This window comes from Onychostruthus taczanowskii, unplaced genomic scaffold, assembly GCF_017590055.1.
Source record: "Onychostruthus taczanowskii isolate IOZ18803 unplaced genomic scaffold, ASM1759005v1 scaffold64, whole genome shotgun sequence".
Classification (NCBI taxonomy): Eukaryota; Metazoa; Chordata; class Aves; order Passeriformes; family Passeridae; genus Onychostruthus; species Onychostruthus taczanowskii.
Genome location: NW_024504122.1, coordinates 1883545 through 1898038, shown reverse-complemented (window position 1 = coordinate 1898038; position 14494 = coordinate 1883545). Strand labels below are relative to the sequence as shown.

General features: G+C 42.2%; 1 protein-coding gene across 3 annotated transcripts in view; it reads left to right on the top strand.

Moving 5' to 3' along the window:
- Window positions 1–7: 7 nt before the first annotated feature.
- SPPL3 (signal peptide peptidase like 3) overlaps window positions 8–14494 on the top strand; it is a 56557-nt gene continuing 42070 nt past the window's right edge. For 2 of the 3 annotated variants that reach the window (XM_041420553.1, XM_041420552.1), the window contains exon 1: window positions 8–232. In XM_041420553.1, the coding sequence (XP_041276487.1) occupies window positions 210–232 (23 nt within the window). In that variant the 5' untranslated portion in view covers window positions 8–209. Of the gene's footprint in view, window positions 233–262; window positions 671–14494 lie in introns of those variants that run through there. The other variant, XM_041420555.1, reaches the window with a different exon arrangement.

Below are 14494 nucleotides of genomic sequence, written 5' to 3'. Positions count from 1 at the left end.
CCCGCCGCCACCATCGCCCTTCCCGCCCGCGCGGGGACCCCCCCTCGGCTCCCCTCCCTCCTCACAGCCGCCGCCATGTTGGGCCGGGAGCCGCAGCGGGGCCGCCACTGAGCCCCGGAGCCTGCGAGCAGGAGGCGGAGGAGGAGGCGGAGGAGGAGCCCGGGCCCGGCCGCCCCGCAGAGCCCAGCGCCGGCCGCCCAGCCGCAGCCATGGCGGAGCAGACCTACTCCTGGTGAGCCGCGGGGCCGAGGCCGCGGGGGGGTCCGACCCGGCCGGGCCGGGCCGAGCGCGGCCCCGCGCGGGGACGGTGTCCCGGGCGGGGGGGGCCGGCGGTGGGGGCTGCGGCGGGGGCCGGGGCACGGAGGAGCACGCTGTGGAGGGGCTGCGGGCTGAGGGTTCGGCGCGGCTGAGGAGGAGGGATTAGGGGGAAAGGGGGAGGGACGGGGCGGCCGGGCTGTGCGGATCCCCCCGGCGGCAGCCGGGCAGCGGGAGAGGATCGCCGGCAGCATTGGCGTGGCTGTCACCCCTGTCCCGGAGGGCTCCGTGTGGGCTGATCTCTGCACGGCCGGCGCTGCCATCCGCGGGGCCTGGAGAGGGACAGGAGCTCGTTCACGGCTGTGAGGCTGCAGGTCACCTCTGCCTAAAGGGAGATTTATGCCAGCGCAGGCTGGTAAGTCGGTGGCATGTGTGTGTGTTTTCACCTAGCGACAATAGGCTTGGTCTGTGTACAGGAAATAGGACAACGAGGAAGAGACCAGTTCCTGTGGAAAGACATGAAGTATAGCAAATGAGAGGGCATTTTTTCCTGTGTCCTGACACTGTCTCGGGCCTAGCTGGCAGTGGATAAAAGAGACGAGGTGCAGTTTCTTCCTATAAATTTGGGGGTTTTGTTCTGTTGTGGATCACAGCCAAAATACCTCAAATAATTTACCTGCACATCATCTCTATTGACCTGACCACTGCAGCAGTTTATTGTGATATTCTCACTGCATTTTAAATCCAGTGATGTCATCCAGAGTAGTTTCTTAGATTTCTTGAAAAAAGTAACTTGTTTTGAAATAAGTCCCTTATTAAAAAATGAGGTAAATCTCAGATTTTGACCTTGGTGTGTGCTGAATGTGAAGAAGGGCTTGAACATGAAAAAATATCCCTGTTCTGAATGGTCCCATTACTTTTCAAAACTTGGAACCCAGTGGGGATTTCTGTTCTGCCACATGTTGAGGCTTTGGCAGCCACTTCTTCCCTCTCCTGTCCTCTTCTCTGACAAGAACCAACATTTGTGTTGGTCTTCTGCTTTTCAGATATTCTTATTTTGTTTCACAAGCTCAGTTCAGGCAGTGGTCTGGTCTGCTTTAAAATAGCAGTGAAAAGACAACTCTTTTGACTTAAAAGGTCATTTACATATTGACACAGTAAATGAATATTGGTACAGATTTAGGCAGTTTAATGAAGTTCAGTTAAATGTGTCTTAGTGTGTTTTAATTGCAGAATGAAATGATAAATTCATAAACTCTTGGATTTGTCAGCTTTCTGTAAAGTACATTAAACAAGATGTCAGTTATACATTATTTTAATCTTAACTCATTTGCTTTTTTGAATGAGTGTTTTTGCCATAGTACTAGTCTAAAGGGAGGATTTTTAACAGGCTGAGGGAAGGATTTGCTTTTCTGTAGGTTGCATATTTTAGGGGCATGAAATTGTGATTTAAGGTGTTCACTGTGCTAGGTGGATCTGAAGAATGGAAGTTCTTTCTTACAGTTCTGAGGTTGTAGCAGAATGAGGGCATGATGTGTCTTAAAACCCTATAATTTTAGGTCTGTATTCTCTGTGGTGTCCTCATGGACCTGAGGTTTCTGTCACTTTGCATTTTTACCTGTACTCAGCCTTGCCTGGGAGCTATGGGAGCAGTGGACAGAGCAAAAATCCATTTTCAGTCATGCTCCCTTCTCTGTGGGTATTTCATTACTTACACTTCTAACAGCAGTCTTGCCCTGGTTTATTTACAGTTGTGGTGATGCAGCTCAGAATTGGGCAGTGCTTTAGCACTTTTAGAAAAATGCATTTTGTCACCTGGGGAGGCTGGTGCTCCTGTGCAGCAGAGCTGTGCCCAGGAGCTGGTGCAGGAGCTCTGTTTGGGAGCTGGCTGATCCCATCCTGTCCATTTGCCAGACCTGGGCCTTTCTCTGTGTTGCAAAGGCAGCTTTCCAAGAACAGCTGTGTTGTGTGGTGCAGTGTCCAGCTGCTGTACACATACCCTATTTCACATCTGAAAATGCATCATCTGGCATTAAGAAAAACCCTTTCACACCCCTGTCTCTGCATGGATGTAAAGTGGTTCCCTTTTGTCCAGGTGCAAAAGGCTTGGTTCCATCTTTTTGTCCCTGTCTGCATGTGTTGTTGAACCACTGTAGCTTCATAAGGTATGATAAAAGCTTATTGTGGGTTTGCTTTTTTGAGAAAAAAAGGCTCAGTTGTGTTAAAAATACTTTGAAAGAAGGTACTTGCCAGCTGTGATTAGTGGACATGAGCATTGCTAAACATGAAAAATAGGGCTTGTTTCAGTGAGTGACAGTCTTGTTAACCATGTTGTTTTCAAGAGATGAGAACTAATTCTCATATTGCTTTATTTATTGGTTTGTAAATATAAATCTGAGATTTTAAGGTAGGTTTATGTATTTATTTTAAATTCCAAGGGAACTGAATGCAATTACTTTCTTTTATTAAGATACTATTAAGATACTATAAGGAGACACTTGGCTTTTTCCTCATCTCTTTCATAGTTTTAAATACATGAGTTACCTTTTGACAGTGTTCCTGTAAGGTATTTCTTCTGACAACTTCGTTTTTTTTCAGTAGTGCCCACACCTATAACCATATATACTTGTATTTAGCTCTTTTTTAGTGTCTTAAGTCATCTTGCTGAGCCAGTATTTCAGATAGAGGTGTCTTATCCTGAAAAGAGGCTCTGCTGAGAATTTTGCTGGTGAAAAAGAATACTGTCATCCTGGAAAAACTAATTTTAATCTGAAATGTGGGATAAGTCCCAGATGGAAATACTCTTTCAAAGAATATGGACTTTTTCAAAAGAAAAGGTGTTTGAATCAAATGCTTGTCAGCAGTGAGTAGAGAAACTTTCTTTTGTCAAGTTCCTGTAATGATAGAAGGAAAGGAGAGTGTATGTGTATGATACTGCTGCATGGCAAGGTTGCTCATGATTTTATAGATTAAATAAGAGCTAAAATTAGTTTGCTGCAAGTGGAATAGAATGGGAGAGGAAAGAGGTTGTTGAATACCCATTTTCCCCTTGCTTCCTGTCTGTGCTCCAGCGAGGAAATGGAACAGGGTAGTGACAAAAGTTTCTGCTACAGCAGAGGAGGGAATAAGCATGGGCACAGCAGTGTGTATATATATATATATATATATGTGTGTGTGTGTGTGTGTAAGAGATTAGTGAATACCAAGAAATTTATCTTCAGGCACCAAACTGTTGCAAGTGTGACAGCAGATGAGTATGGAAGCAGTAGGATCTAGATCATTGCTTTGTGAAATACTTGGTTTGTCCTTAATTTCTAGCATTTTGTGGTGATTTTTTTGTGCTGGAGCCTATTGAGAAGGCACAGCACCATTCCTATCTTGTTTATCTTCAGTTAGTAGGTGTTTAGTGTTTTTCAAGGCCTGATGTAACACCCCCTCCCTTTTTACTGCTGCCCAGCCTGGCAATAGAGATTGCTTTGTTCTTTTTTTGCCCTTTGAATGCACAAAAGATTTTCACAGCTTCCTTCATTGGTGAAGAGCAAAGAAGGGGATTTCTACACCAAAATCAAATGTATTTTTAATATTTCCTTTCAGGAGTGTTGTATAAGGATAATAAGGATTGCCATGCGTGCGTGCCTCTCAGGGTGGTGCTTAGGAGACAGACTGGGAGGGCAAGCTAAGAACAAAAAAAGAAGGCGCTGTATTGAGTCACTAATCTTAAAAACAACTGAACTCCCTCTTAAATGTTATAATCAGTGGGATGATTCTTGTATTAGCCATCAAATGTTTCATGAGTGAAATGGTGATATATTTAGAAGCTTCCCTTCATAATGCAAAGGGTGTGGAAATTAAATCTAATGATGTGTCAGAGTAATCAATAAAACTACTGGGTTTTGGAATAAGTGTAAATGTACAGTGCTGTCTTTGCTCCTGGGAGAATTCAAATTGGTTGGTGTTAGAAGTCTTTCTAGATTCAGAGGCCTGAGAATTTGCTTTGATTGCAATTAAGCATTTAACATGCTGCTGCCATGAATTAAAATGCAGTTTCTTCCAGAAGACTCAGGTGGTGCTTTCAAGTCTTAGTTGGCTGGATTAGATGTGTATGTGGGAGGGCAGAGAGTAAGAGGAGCTGCAGCTTATTGACAGAACTTGTCAAGTACTAGTAAAATAATTTTTTGCATTCAAGATTTTTTTACTTGTTTGCTCAGTTTAGGTTGGGAGACCTTAACTGACTAATTAAGGTGTTTGGGGGATTGGAGGCAGTTTACAACAGAAAACAAATAATTCACCTGAATTTTTAAAATACTGCACTTGATAGGCAACAGATTGCAAAGCACATAGATTAAATTCTGTTGTGCTGCTGTCAAAAATCTGTCATGAAATGTGGAGTTTGGCTCTTAATCTTGCATTTTTCAGGAACTGAAATTACCAGCCACATTCCATTTTAAGGATTGTTAGGAGCCTCCTGAGAACAAGGATGTCATTGTATGAATGTGCATGAGTATCTAGCATGAGAAAAGTGACTTAAACCTCAGTAAATTTGAGAATATCAGGTTTAGAGTTCATATGTTTGTCTTTCAGGACTAGTCTCACTTCACTTGTTTGTTACCCTCCCTGGAGCTTTTGCTGTCTCAGGCTGTGTGTCATGTAGATGGGGCACTGTCTACAGCACTGGGCTGAAAGACAAATAAAGCAAAGAGCATGGGATAAGTAGAAGTTTACAGTAACTTGAATGTACATGTGTATAGTGACTGATTAGCACAAGGAAGAAAAATCCTCCTGTCAGTTTGCTAATTGTAAGGCTGTATTTACTGATATATTGATAACTCTTTAAGAAAAAAATTCAAGCGAAGAACAGGAATCAATATTCTCTCAGTGCTGGTGTGCAGTACCTGTTTTAATTTTGATTTCTGTCACCTATTTTAGTTAAGATTTCTGTCAGTTCTGCATTTAACCTTTTCAGGATACTGTGGTAATAAAAGTTAGTGGTTCCTTTAGTTTTACCCAGTGACTGGAGATCTTGGCTAGGATGCAGGAGATCAGTTCCATCCCCCAGGGTTTCTGGCCTTGCATCTCTCACCTTCTTGGGGAGTGTTCTCATCACCAAACTATGTGTTATTCAGAGGCTGAGCTTTTTGTGTCCACTTAAATCTCTTTCACTTCTTGTAAAATACTGTAAATATTTGCTGGGCCAAGAGGTAGGAATGCCTTTCTGTCTGGGATTGGAATAGACCTGGAAATCCTGCCTGGATAAAAACCTGGTTTGGAAGACTGAAGGGTCTGTAGTTTGTGGGGTTACTTCAGGCTGCTTTTCTAAGGTAAGAAGATGAACAGAACATGAACAGAAGATGACCTGAATGTGATTTCTTGTGTCACAGGTAAATGAGTGCTTAGGTGTGTGTATCCAACAATATCAATACTTGTTCTTGTGGTTTGTGTGAAGTTTGATGTACCTGAGAATGTCTCTTCTGCTGAAGTGTAGGATCCAATAAATTGCTTATTTTGTGCACTTGGAGATTTTGGTGTGAGTTAAGCAGCCTGATGCTGTTGGAATTTGAGGAATTTTGTAGTGACCACCAGACAAATTAATTGAGTTAAGTTGTATTTTGGTGGATACCACCATTTTTAATACTAGATTCAGTTGCTGAAAACGCAGTCATTTGTCACTGAAACACAATGCCAAAAAATGGATATTTAGGAAAACTTCCTACAAAAAGTACTTTGAAAAATGTGTCATGCTTTTTAAAATGCAGTGATTTTTTTCCCTGAAATTTGAAAGAAGAGCAGAACAGACTCTGGTCTTTTTCAATATCAGCTTTTTAAAATGCAGTGATTTTTTTTTTTCCTGAAATTTGAAAGAAGAGCAGAGCAGACTCTGGTCTTTTTCAATATCTCAGCTATTTTATGTAATTATTTTGATAATGTTATGTGACAATATCTGTGGCATAGGTGCCATTGTCTTTATTGTCCTTTGACATTTCATCATGACTCTAAGCATTGTAATATATGCTAAAAGCAAATAATTGGCACAAATTGTTTAGTCAAAACAGTATAATTCGATCCTGGTGGCATATGGGGAAACTTTCCATGAAGAACCAAGGGTGAAATTTGTAGAAGCAAGTTGTGCACATTTTCTTCCTGCTGCTACCTTGCTGTAGTGTCAGTGATTAGGATTAAGATTCGCAGCGAGTCAGGCAGCGATGGGCGTTGCGTGGAGCGGAGCACAAGCTGCTGCACGGCTGGACGGGATCCAGGCAGTCAGACTGACTCTGAAGGGTGATGATTTAATAAGATTAATGGAGCATATGTGTCGTTGCAACACTTGCTGATCCCCTTTCTCTTTAATTCTTCCAAGGGTGCTTGTGTTGATGATCTCTTCTTCTAAATCTTTTGGTGTCTGTGCCTGAAATACTCTGATCTGCCAGACCAGGTTCTCCCTCCCCTCAGTGCCTCCCGAGAGCAGCTCAGCTCTCACGATACATTAGGTGTCTCTGTGTGCTAGAACCACCATGATGACATTATCCCAGAGCTCATTAATTGTGTAGCTGTGTTGCTGTCATCTTCATTATTAGATTCTGTTGAGTATTTCTTTTTAGGGCCAGACCCATGCCTCAGGTCTCAGATTCCCTTGGATAGCCTCCATATCTGTGTGTCACATTAAGTGGTATGGTATGGACAGGGCTGTCAGAAAGTCTGAATGTTCTGCTGGCTCTTTGGAGGGATACTTTATAACTGGTAACTAATCAAGTAAATGTGGTTAATATCCTACAACAACAAAGATTCCAAATAATAAATGAAATAAGAAATGAAATAATATGAAATAAGGCTGAAGTGACTTTTTTTTTCAGGATGTCAGGAAGGAGGTACTTTAAAACCATTACAGCCAGTGTCATAAAGTAGGGGAGAATGCACTAAGAAGATGGTTCTCTACTCTACAGTGTTATCTTTAAGATTCCATTTCTGAAGATGATAATGTAGAAGTTGGAGGGATAAAATCATATCTCAGAGTTTGTATATGGTAGCGTTTTCCCTGACCAGAGGAATCTGAAAGGAAAATTACACTGTCTCTCATTTTTTTCCTACTGTGACTCCAGGTTTGGATGTTCTTCCTTTACTTCCTGTAGCTAGTTCATAGACTTTTGACTCAAAAAGTTATTTTCCCATGCAGGCGGGTATGTAGCCAAAGACTGGGAAAGGATTCTCTTCCATTTTTATGCCATAACCTTGTTCCTGCAGGTGCTTCCACAGCACAGATTGTGTGAGGGAAGCAGGAGCAGACCCGGGGGGTTCCACCCTCTGTTCATACACAGTCTTTAACTTTAGCCAGGAGTTGGCAAGCTTACCTTACTTATTCAAGAAATGGGCTTGATTTCAGTTCATCTAAAAGGAAAAAATAGTTCTGTGCAGAGTTAACTACTGACTGTTAAAGGTAAGCATCGTGCAGTCCTCTTAGTTGTACTCATTTAGTGCCTCTCTGCTCGCTCGATTTGGAAGTCCAAATTTCCTTCTTCATTCCTATGTACTCTGCTGGTTTTTGGACAGAAGTATATTTAAAAAGTTCTCTTGATAATTAGCCAGCAGGTGACTTCAGTAAATTTGCAATAATACATAATTATAAGTATATTTCAAACTATTTCAGAAGTTTAGAGATCAACAGAAATGTTAAGAATTGGTAGTGTTTGACTGAATCACAGAAGTCTGGGAGCTCTGCTTACACCATTTTGTCATGACAGTACTGCAAATAGCAGCTTTCTTGTTAGAATAGCAAAAACTTGTACATGTGGATTCATGGTGCAGTGTGGTTTCAGGTGGTACAAAAAGTCAAGTGATCTCAGCATGTAAATTTGGTGCACGTTTCTCTACAGTAGTGATGTTTCTCTACGGCACAGACAGTTTTGCAGAGGGGTTCTCTACATGGGTTAAGCTAGTAGCAAGTGTATATCCTCAGGATTTATTTTAATTTCAGTCATTACTGGAATAATAAGCCCAGCTGACTCCAGCTGAGATAGCACAGCTTGGACAAGAACCAGCATTACAAAATGTTTCAGCTCTGCAGTAGTGCATTTAGCAGGACAGAGGTGAACACAGCAGCTGAATTATGGCTCTACTCAGTTCTGGTGTCTGTGGCTCCTGGCCATCTGACATCTCTGGTCAGATAGATAGCCCAGGCTTAAAACTTGATTTACATTTATCTGGAAACTTTAGTAGTGGGTAGAAATTCCACAGTGAATTCTGAGTAATTATTGTAGTTAATATCAGTATTGGATGTATAAGACCAAAGCTCAGTGGTGAGTTGTTACACAAAGTGATTTTACTAGTGCCACTTTCAGGTTACAGTTGTGATTTATCTCACCGTCATCTCTGTAAGACCCATTTGGCAAGATAAAATAGGTGTAGTGTGACTTAGACCTATTTAGTCAATGGGAAGTCCCTTCTCTAGGTCACTGTTAGCTAAAGGTGAGGTAGGTGAAGTAGCAGGAGGCAGAGGAGCAAACAGAGCTGGCTTATATGGATTTCTGCAGACTGGTGAGGTGAGGTGTGTCTGTCTTGCTTTCTAGGTTTGATGGCGCAAGGTCATTCTGGTCCTTTTTAGAAGTTCAGATTGATGGCTGTGTGCTGGAGGAGAGATTATCTGCTCCCTGAACTCTCCTTGAGGTGGCTGATCCTATACCTTCACTTGAATAGCTGCTTGGAAAAGATACCACAAAGGGCTAAAAGCTCTCACGGGGAACATTATGATCTCTGCAGGGTTTTGAAGATGAAGAGTAGAATCTAATTAAGCTTTATGGTGAAAATAGTTTAAAGAGTGCTTTTTTTTCCTCAAGAAAAAGGAAACTTTAAAGCTAAATAGTGAAGAGCTGAACTTTTTTTTCTTTAATTTTCTGCTAAGTTGACTGCTTCTAAAGCAGATGCAGCTGTAAGCAGTTACGGATGGTACAGAACAGAAAGAACCTCTTTATCATACTTAAGTGCCTTAGAAGAACCCCAGTGTTAGTATTCCAGCTAGTTATCTTTCTCTTTATTTTTTATATTTTTGCAGATAAAATGCACTACCTTAAAGCTGAATCAAAAGATGAAAAGAGTCTGCCATAAACCAAAAATATTTCTCTGCAGGGGCTTTCCTGGAAAAAGTTTCATAAGATTTCCAAAACACCCTCTTTAAAGAATGTTCCTACTTTTTGTTGTCACAAGAAAAGCTTCTTAGCTATTTGGGCAAGAGTTTGTTGAAAACAGTCTCTGTGTGTTCTCTACCTGTTTTTTGCACCTGGAACTGACTCAGCTGCCATAACCCTGGCACTTGAGTGTGTGAATGTTCTGTGCTTCTGCACACAGTTTGTGAGGCAGCGATCAGGCCCTGGCCAGTCGAGCTCTGAACAACTCAATACTTTTTTTTTTTAGTCTGCCTCTCAGTAGGAGGTGGCAAAAGCAGGGTGCCTGTTTTGATGGTCAGTATTTTGTATTTTCATGCCAGCTGAATCGCCTTGTGACTTGGTGCAGTTGTGAATAGTCACGTTCATTTCAGAATCTCACCAGCCATCGTCTGACAACATGAATTTGTCTTAATACAGGGCCAGCATGATTAAAGCTGCTTAAATCTGGCTAGACAGACTGGTTACTCTAGCTTTGACTGACACAGGAGTGTACTTTTACCACTGTCACTGAAGAGTCGTAGTTGGGTGCTGATGCTGTGAACTCATTCTTTTATGGAATTTTGATAAAATAATGTTTCATTCTACCCAGGCAGTGATAAAGTATGTAATCCTGTACTATGTGAGTAAAGCAACTATCAGTAGCATTCAGAGCTGCTCTTTCTGACAAGGTCATATTGGTCAATTTGACTTTGGATGTGAGTTGTTGGTTGTAAGGCATGACTGTTAAATGCTTTGATTAAACTGTTAATTGTTAGTTTTATTTTTTATCTGACTTCTGAGTACATTGCTAAAAAGAGTTTGGATTTCTAAGCACGTAATCAGTATATACCAGTCTCAGTGTCAGAGGTGTGAGGTGTGGTTTTGGATTGGCTTTTTAAGTCAACAGTAGAGTCAGTATACATGAGAAAACATCCTGTTTTCTAATTTCTGTGATAAAAACAACCAACCTCTTTCATATTAGAGAGCCCACTACATCTTGATAACTTAAAAAAAAAATTATTAGCATCACGGTATTCTGCATGTTTGTAATTTAAGTGCAAGAATTGCTGTGGAAATGAAACCTCCAAATAAGACTTTTATGTATATATATTGGGATGGAAGGATGTGTTTTGTCTAGGAAGCAATGTGGTGTTCAGATCAATATCCTCCGTACGTGAGGGGACTCTGTAATGTCTTTGTGCACTAAGTCTTGGGTGAATGTTCAGTTAGGCCATCTGCTTTTTTTAAAAAAATGTGTAATCTACAAAGTGATGATCCCCAGTTTAGGGAAAAGACTCCCTGGAGTCTTTGCTATGGTATCTTCTGTTCTAGGTTAACCCAGTAATGCCTGCATGTTAACCTTTTGTCACATTCATTGCCAAAACCACTTGTATGTCACAGATAAACCAGCTGTGTGGTTCTAGTACAAGTATTTCTGCTCTTTCTTGCTCTGAACCACTGTTTTCTTCAGTTCTTGCATTTACTTTATGAGGAGGCGGTGACTTAGCAAGGAGATGGGATTTGCAGCACATTCTGCTGTCAGAGTTCTGCTCTGCATGACCAACTGTCACTTACGAAAGAAATGTTATGAATGTGAATAAACCCTTCTTCTATTAGTCCTTCACTGCAGTGAGTATTATACTCCAGATAGTTAGAACAAAGTTAGATGAAGAATTTCTCTACTGCTGGTATGTTGAATGTGACCAAGTCCAGAACTGGGCACAGGCTTTGTAGTGGTCTGGGACAGGTCAGTCTCCTGGAGTGCAGCTTTGATTAGAGCCCTGGGATGCCTGTGCAAGATGAGGAGCAGGGCTAGAGTAAGAGCCTGCAGGTAAAGGATGGAGGTGGTAAAGGTAAAGAAGTTAAGCAGGAATTTGCACAGACTGTCTTTAGGTAATACTTTGAGAGCAAGTTAGGGCACTCAAGTATCATCTATGTGGCTTGAGTGAAACTGTACACATCAGAGAGGATCAACTTCATCTTCTGGTTTTGGCTTCTGGATAAGCACAAGTGATCAATTATGGCGTCAGGTAGGGGTATTCCTCTGTGTGCTTGTTAGGAAACCTGCTGTACTTTTTGTGTGTGTTCTTCTCTGTGTTGCTTCAGATGGAGATACATCCTTTGGTCTGAACTTTTTTGGTTTAGTCTGTTACCCACCTCTCTGCATCTCATAAGAAGTCAGATTATAGATTTAGTAAGATTGTTGTCATAAATATTGAAGTAGTCCTTTTGCACAGTGTGTTGTTCCCTGTCCAAGCAAAGCTGCCAAAACTATTACACATTTGTCTTACAGAGGATTACAAAAAGATTTTCAAGGTGAAGTCGTTCCTGAGGTCCTCAGAGGCGACACAGCCTGTCCTGTCTGTGCTGCTGGGTTATTGGTGCTGCTCAGCCAGGGCAGTGGCAGCTCTCGGAGCAGTGATGGAGCAGTGAGCTCCGCTCAGGAGGCACAGCCTGTCCTGTCTGTGCTGCTGGGTTATTGGTGCTGCTCAGCCAGGGCAGTGGCAGCTCTCGGAGCAGTGATGGAGCAGTGAGCTCCGCTCAGGAGGCACAGCCTGTCCTGTCTGTGCTGCTGGGTTATTGGTGCTGCTCAGCCAGGGCAGTGGCAGCTCTCGGAGCAGTGATGGAGCAGTGAGCTCAGCTCAGGTGGCACAGCCTGTCCTGTCTGTGCTGCTGGGTTATTGGTGCTGCTCAGCCGGGGCAGTGGCAGCTCTCGGTGCAGTGATGGAGCAGTGAGCTCCGCTCAGGAGGCACAGCCTGTCCTGTCTGTGCTGCTGGGGTATTGGTGCTGCTCAGCCAGGGCAGTGGCAGCTCTCGGAGCAGTGATGGAGCAGTGAGCTCAGCTCACACCTTGGCAGGTGTCAGATGGGCTGAGCATGCAAAGTCTGTGCTGGTCTGGCTGGGCTGAGGGACAGTCTGAGCACAGCATTGCACTGGGGCTCTTGGCAGAGCAGTGCAGGCCAGCAAGAATTGCCCTGTATATCCTGAGAATCCTCCCTTTGTGCCACATAATAATCTGTTTTCTTTTGTCCTTTTTTGACTGCTTGCTGGCACCATGACAACCATAATATTCTGTGTATGATGGAACATTGTCAATAAATATGCAGGGATGATGTGCCTGCCTCAGCTGCACTTTAGATGAACTTAGCCCTGGATCTGCAGCACTTTCTGACTCTTGGGTAATATGGCTGTTAGAGGACCAAGAGAAGGGTGGAGCTGGGCAATTAATTGTGTAGAGTTTTTAGGCTGAACAACCTTATTCAGAAAAATGGCACTTCTGGACGTGGATGGCTAACAGTGTCTGGGATGAGGCTGAATTGCATTAATAGAAGATAGGCTGTGTTTTCTTATGTTAAAGACTCAATTGTCTGGAACCTGGTTCAAATAACTTAGTGTTCCAGTTCTGAAAGACACTAATACTGTTTCCTTTCATTAAGGTAAAGTGTTATCATTAAGGAAAATTTGTTATCCCTTGTTACTAATAGAAGCCCTTATTTTGCTGATCGTAGTTCAGCTATTGGAAGTTTTTTGTAATGGAATTTTTCAATGCTGTTAGGCAACTGGCTGCTGAATGTCCTGTATCTTGGTAGTGCATAGGAAATGCATAGCTCTGGAGGAGCAGGATTCTAGAACTCCATGACAATCTATTTACAGTGTCTATAGGGCTAATTTGGAAAGGCTGCAGTGCTATTGTCTTTCCAAATTTGTTGAAGTGAGGTCACAGAATCTCCTGACCCCTCTGGACACTGAATAATGCCCCAAATACTCCAAAGAGATCCAACTTTTCCTTCATTTCAGTGGCTATTAGTTCTTTTGCTGACAGTTTGTAAAGAGAGAGAAACAAAGGAAATAATTTAAAAATAGTTGTAGGAATGATGTGAATTCATGGATCTTAGCTAGTGTGGCACCTTATCCAGGGGAGTGATGTCCTTCATTTTTTCTGTGCAAGCACTGTAAAAATGAAGCAAGTATTTAGATTTTCTTGTGGTTGTAGACACCTGGGGACAGTAACTGCAAAATGCCCAACTAATAGAAATTCATAGTGCTCTTGTTTTGGAAACAAAAGTTGCTTTGAGTAGTAGATGTTTTGTAACTAAAAGTGTCTTGGGTATATATGTTGAGATATTTTTAATAATCAATGCTGAGTGGATGTTTTCTTGATGATGGGGACTTTTTAGTGTGTTGTAACTAGGCCTTTTTTTTTTTCTTCTTTTTAAAGAAATCTTACTAAACTTAAGGATATGCCACCCACCCATTTCTGATAGAAGGCAAGTGGGCTAAGACCACATGGTGATAAAAATCCGGCACAACTCTAATACTAGTTAAAATTTTCTTCACAAAAGTAACCTTCTTTCAAGTTGCTTTGTAAGACATAAATGTATCAGAAGTTGCTTTTGATTTTGCAATTAGGGAATTGACCAAACTGAATTGGGTTCCATTCTTTCGAAGAGGAAAGTTCCCATGAATGTGAAGGTGTGCTGGATAAGGCTGAAGGAAGGTGATGTGTTTTGGTTGCTGTGTGGTTGTGGTGTGGTTCTGAGTTCCTCTTGAACTGTTGCTCTGGTTGAGATCAGTGACAGACCCTCCTTGCTGCCAGCCAAACTGGGCTTTCCCTGCTGGAAAGGTAAGAAAACTCTCTGGAGCAGAAAATGTGAAGAGAACAGCTGAGAAACCCTTTGTGTCGCTGTGTTGGTTGGATTTAAGATCTGTGTTGTTTTCATGACGTTAAGAGAGAATTGGAAGTGCATGCTACTGGCAGAGTTTAGTGACTGGGTAAGCAGTTTCCTGCTTTGCTTATTAACAAGTGTTGGGTTCTGCACCAGGTGTAATTTCCACTAAGGCACATTCCATACAGTCACAATGGAAATGAGGAGCTGGGGTGTTTTTCTGTTTGGTGAAATGGCTTCTATACTTTGGGGCATTTGCTTGGGCTGGGGGCTTTTTGTTGTGTTTCCTTCTTTCTTTTAGCAACTGGTAATTGGTTAATCCCTCGAAAGAAAGTAATTGCTACTGAGTGGCTTATGCTGTGGTATCAGAAGTCTGTAATCAACTGCTACAGAAGCTGCTGTTTTGCCACAATTTGTCTGTGACAATTGTCTGAATATGGT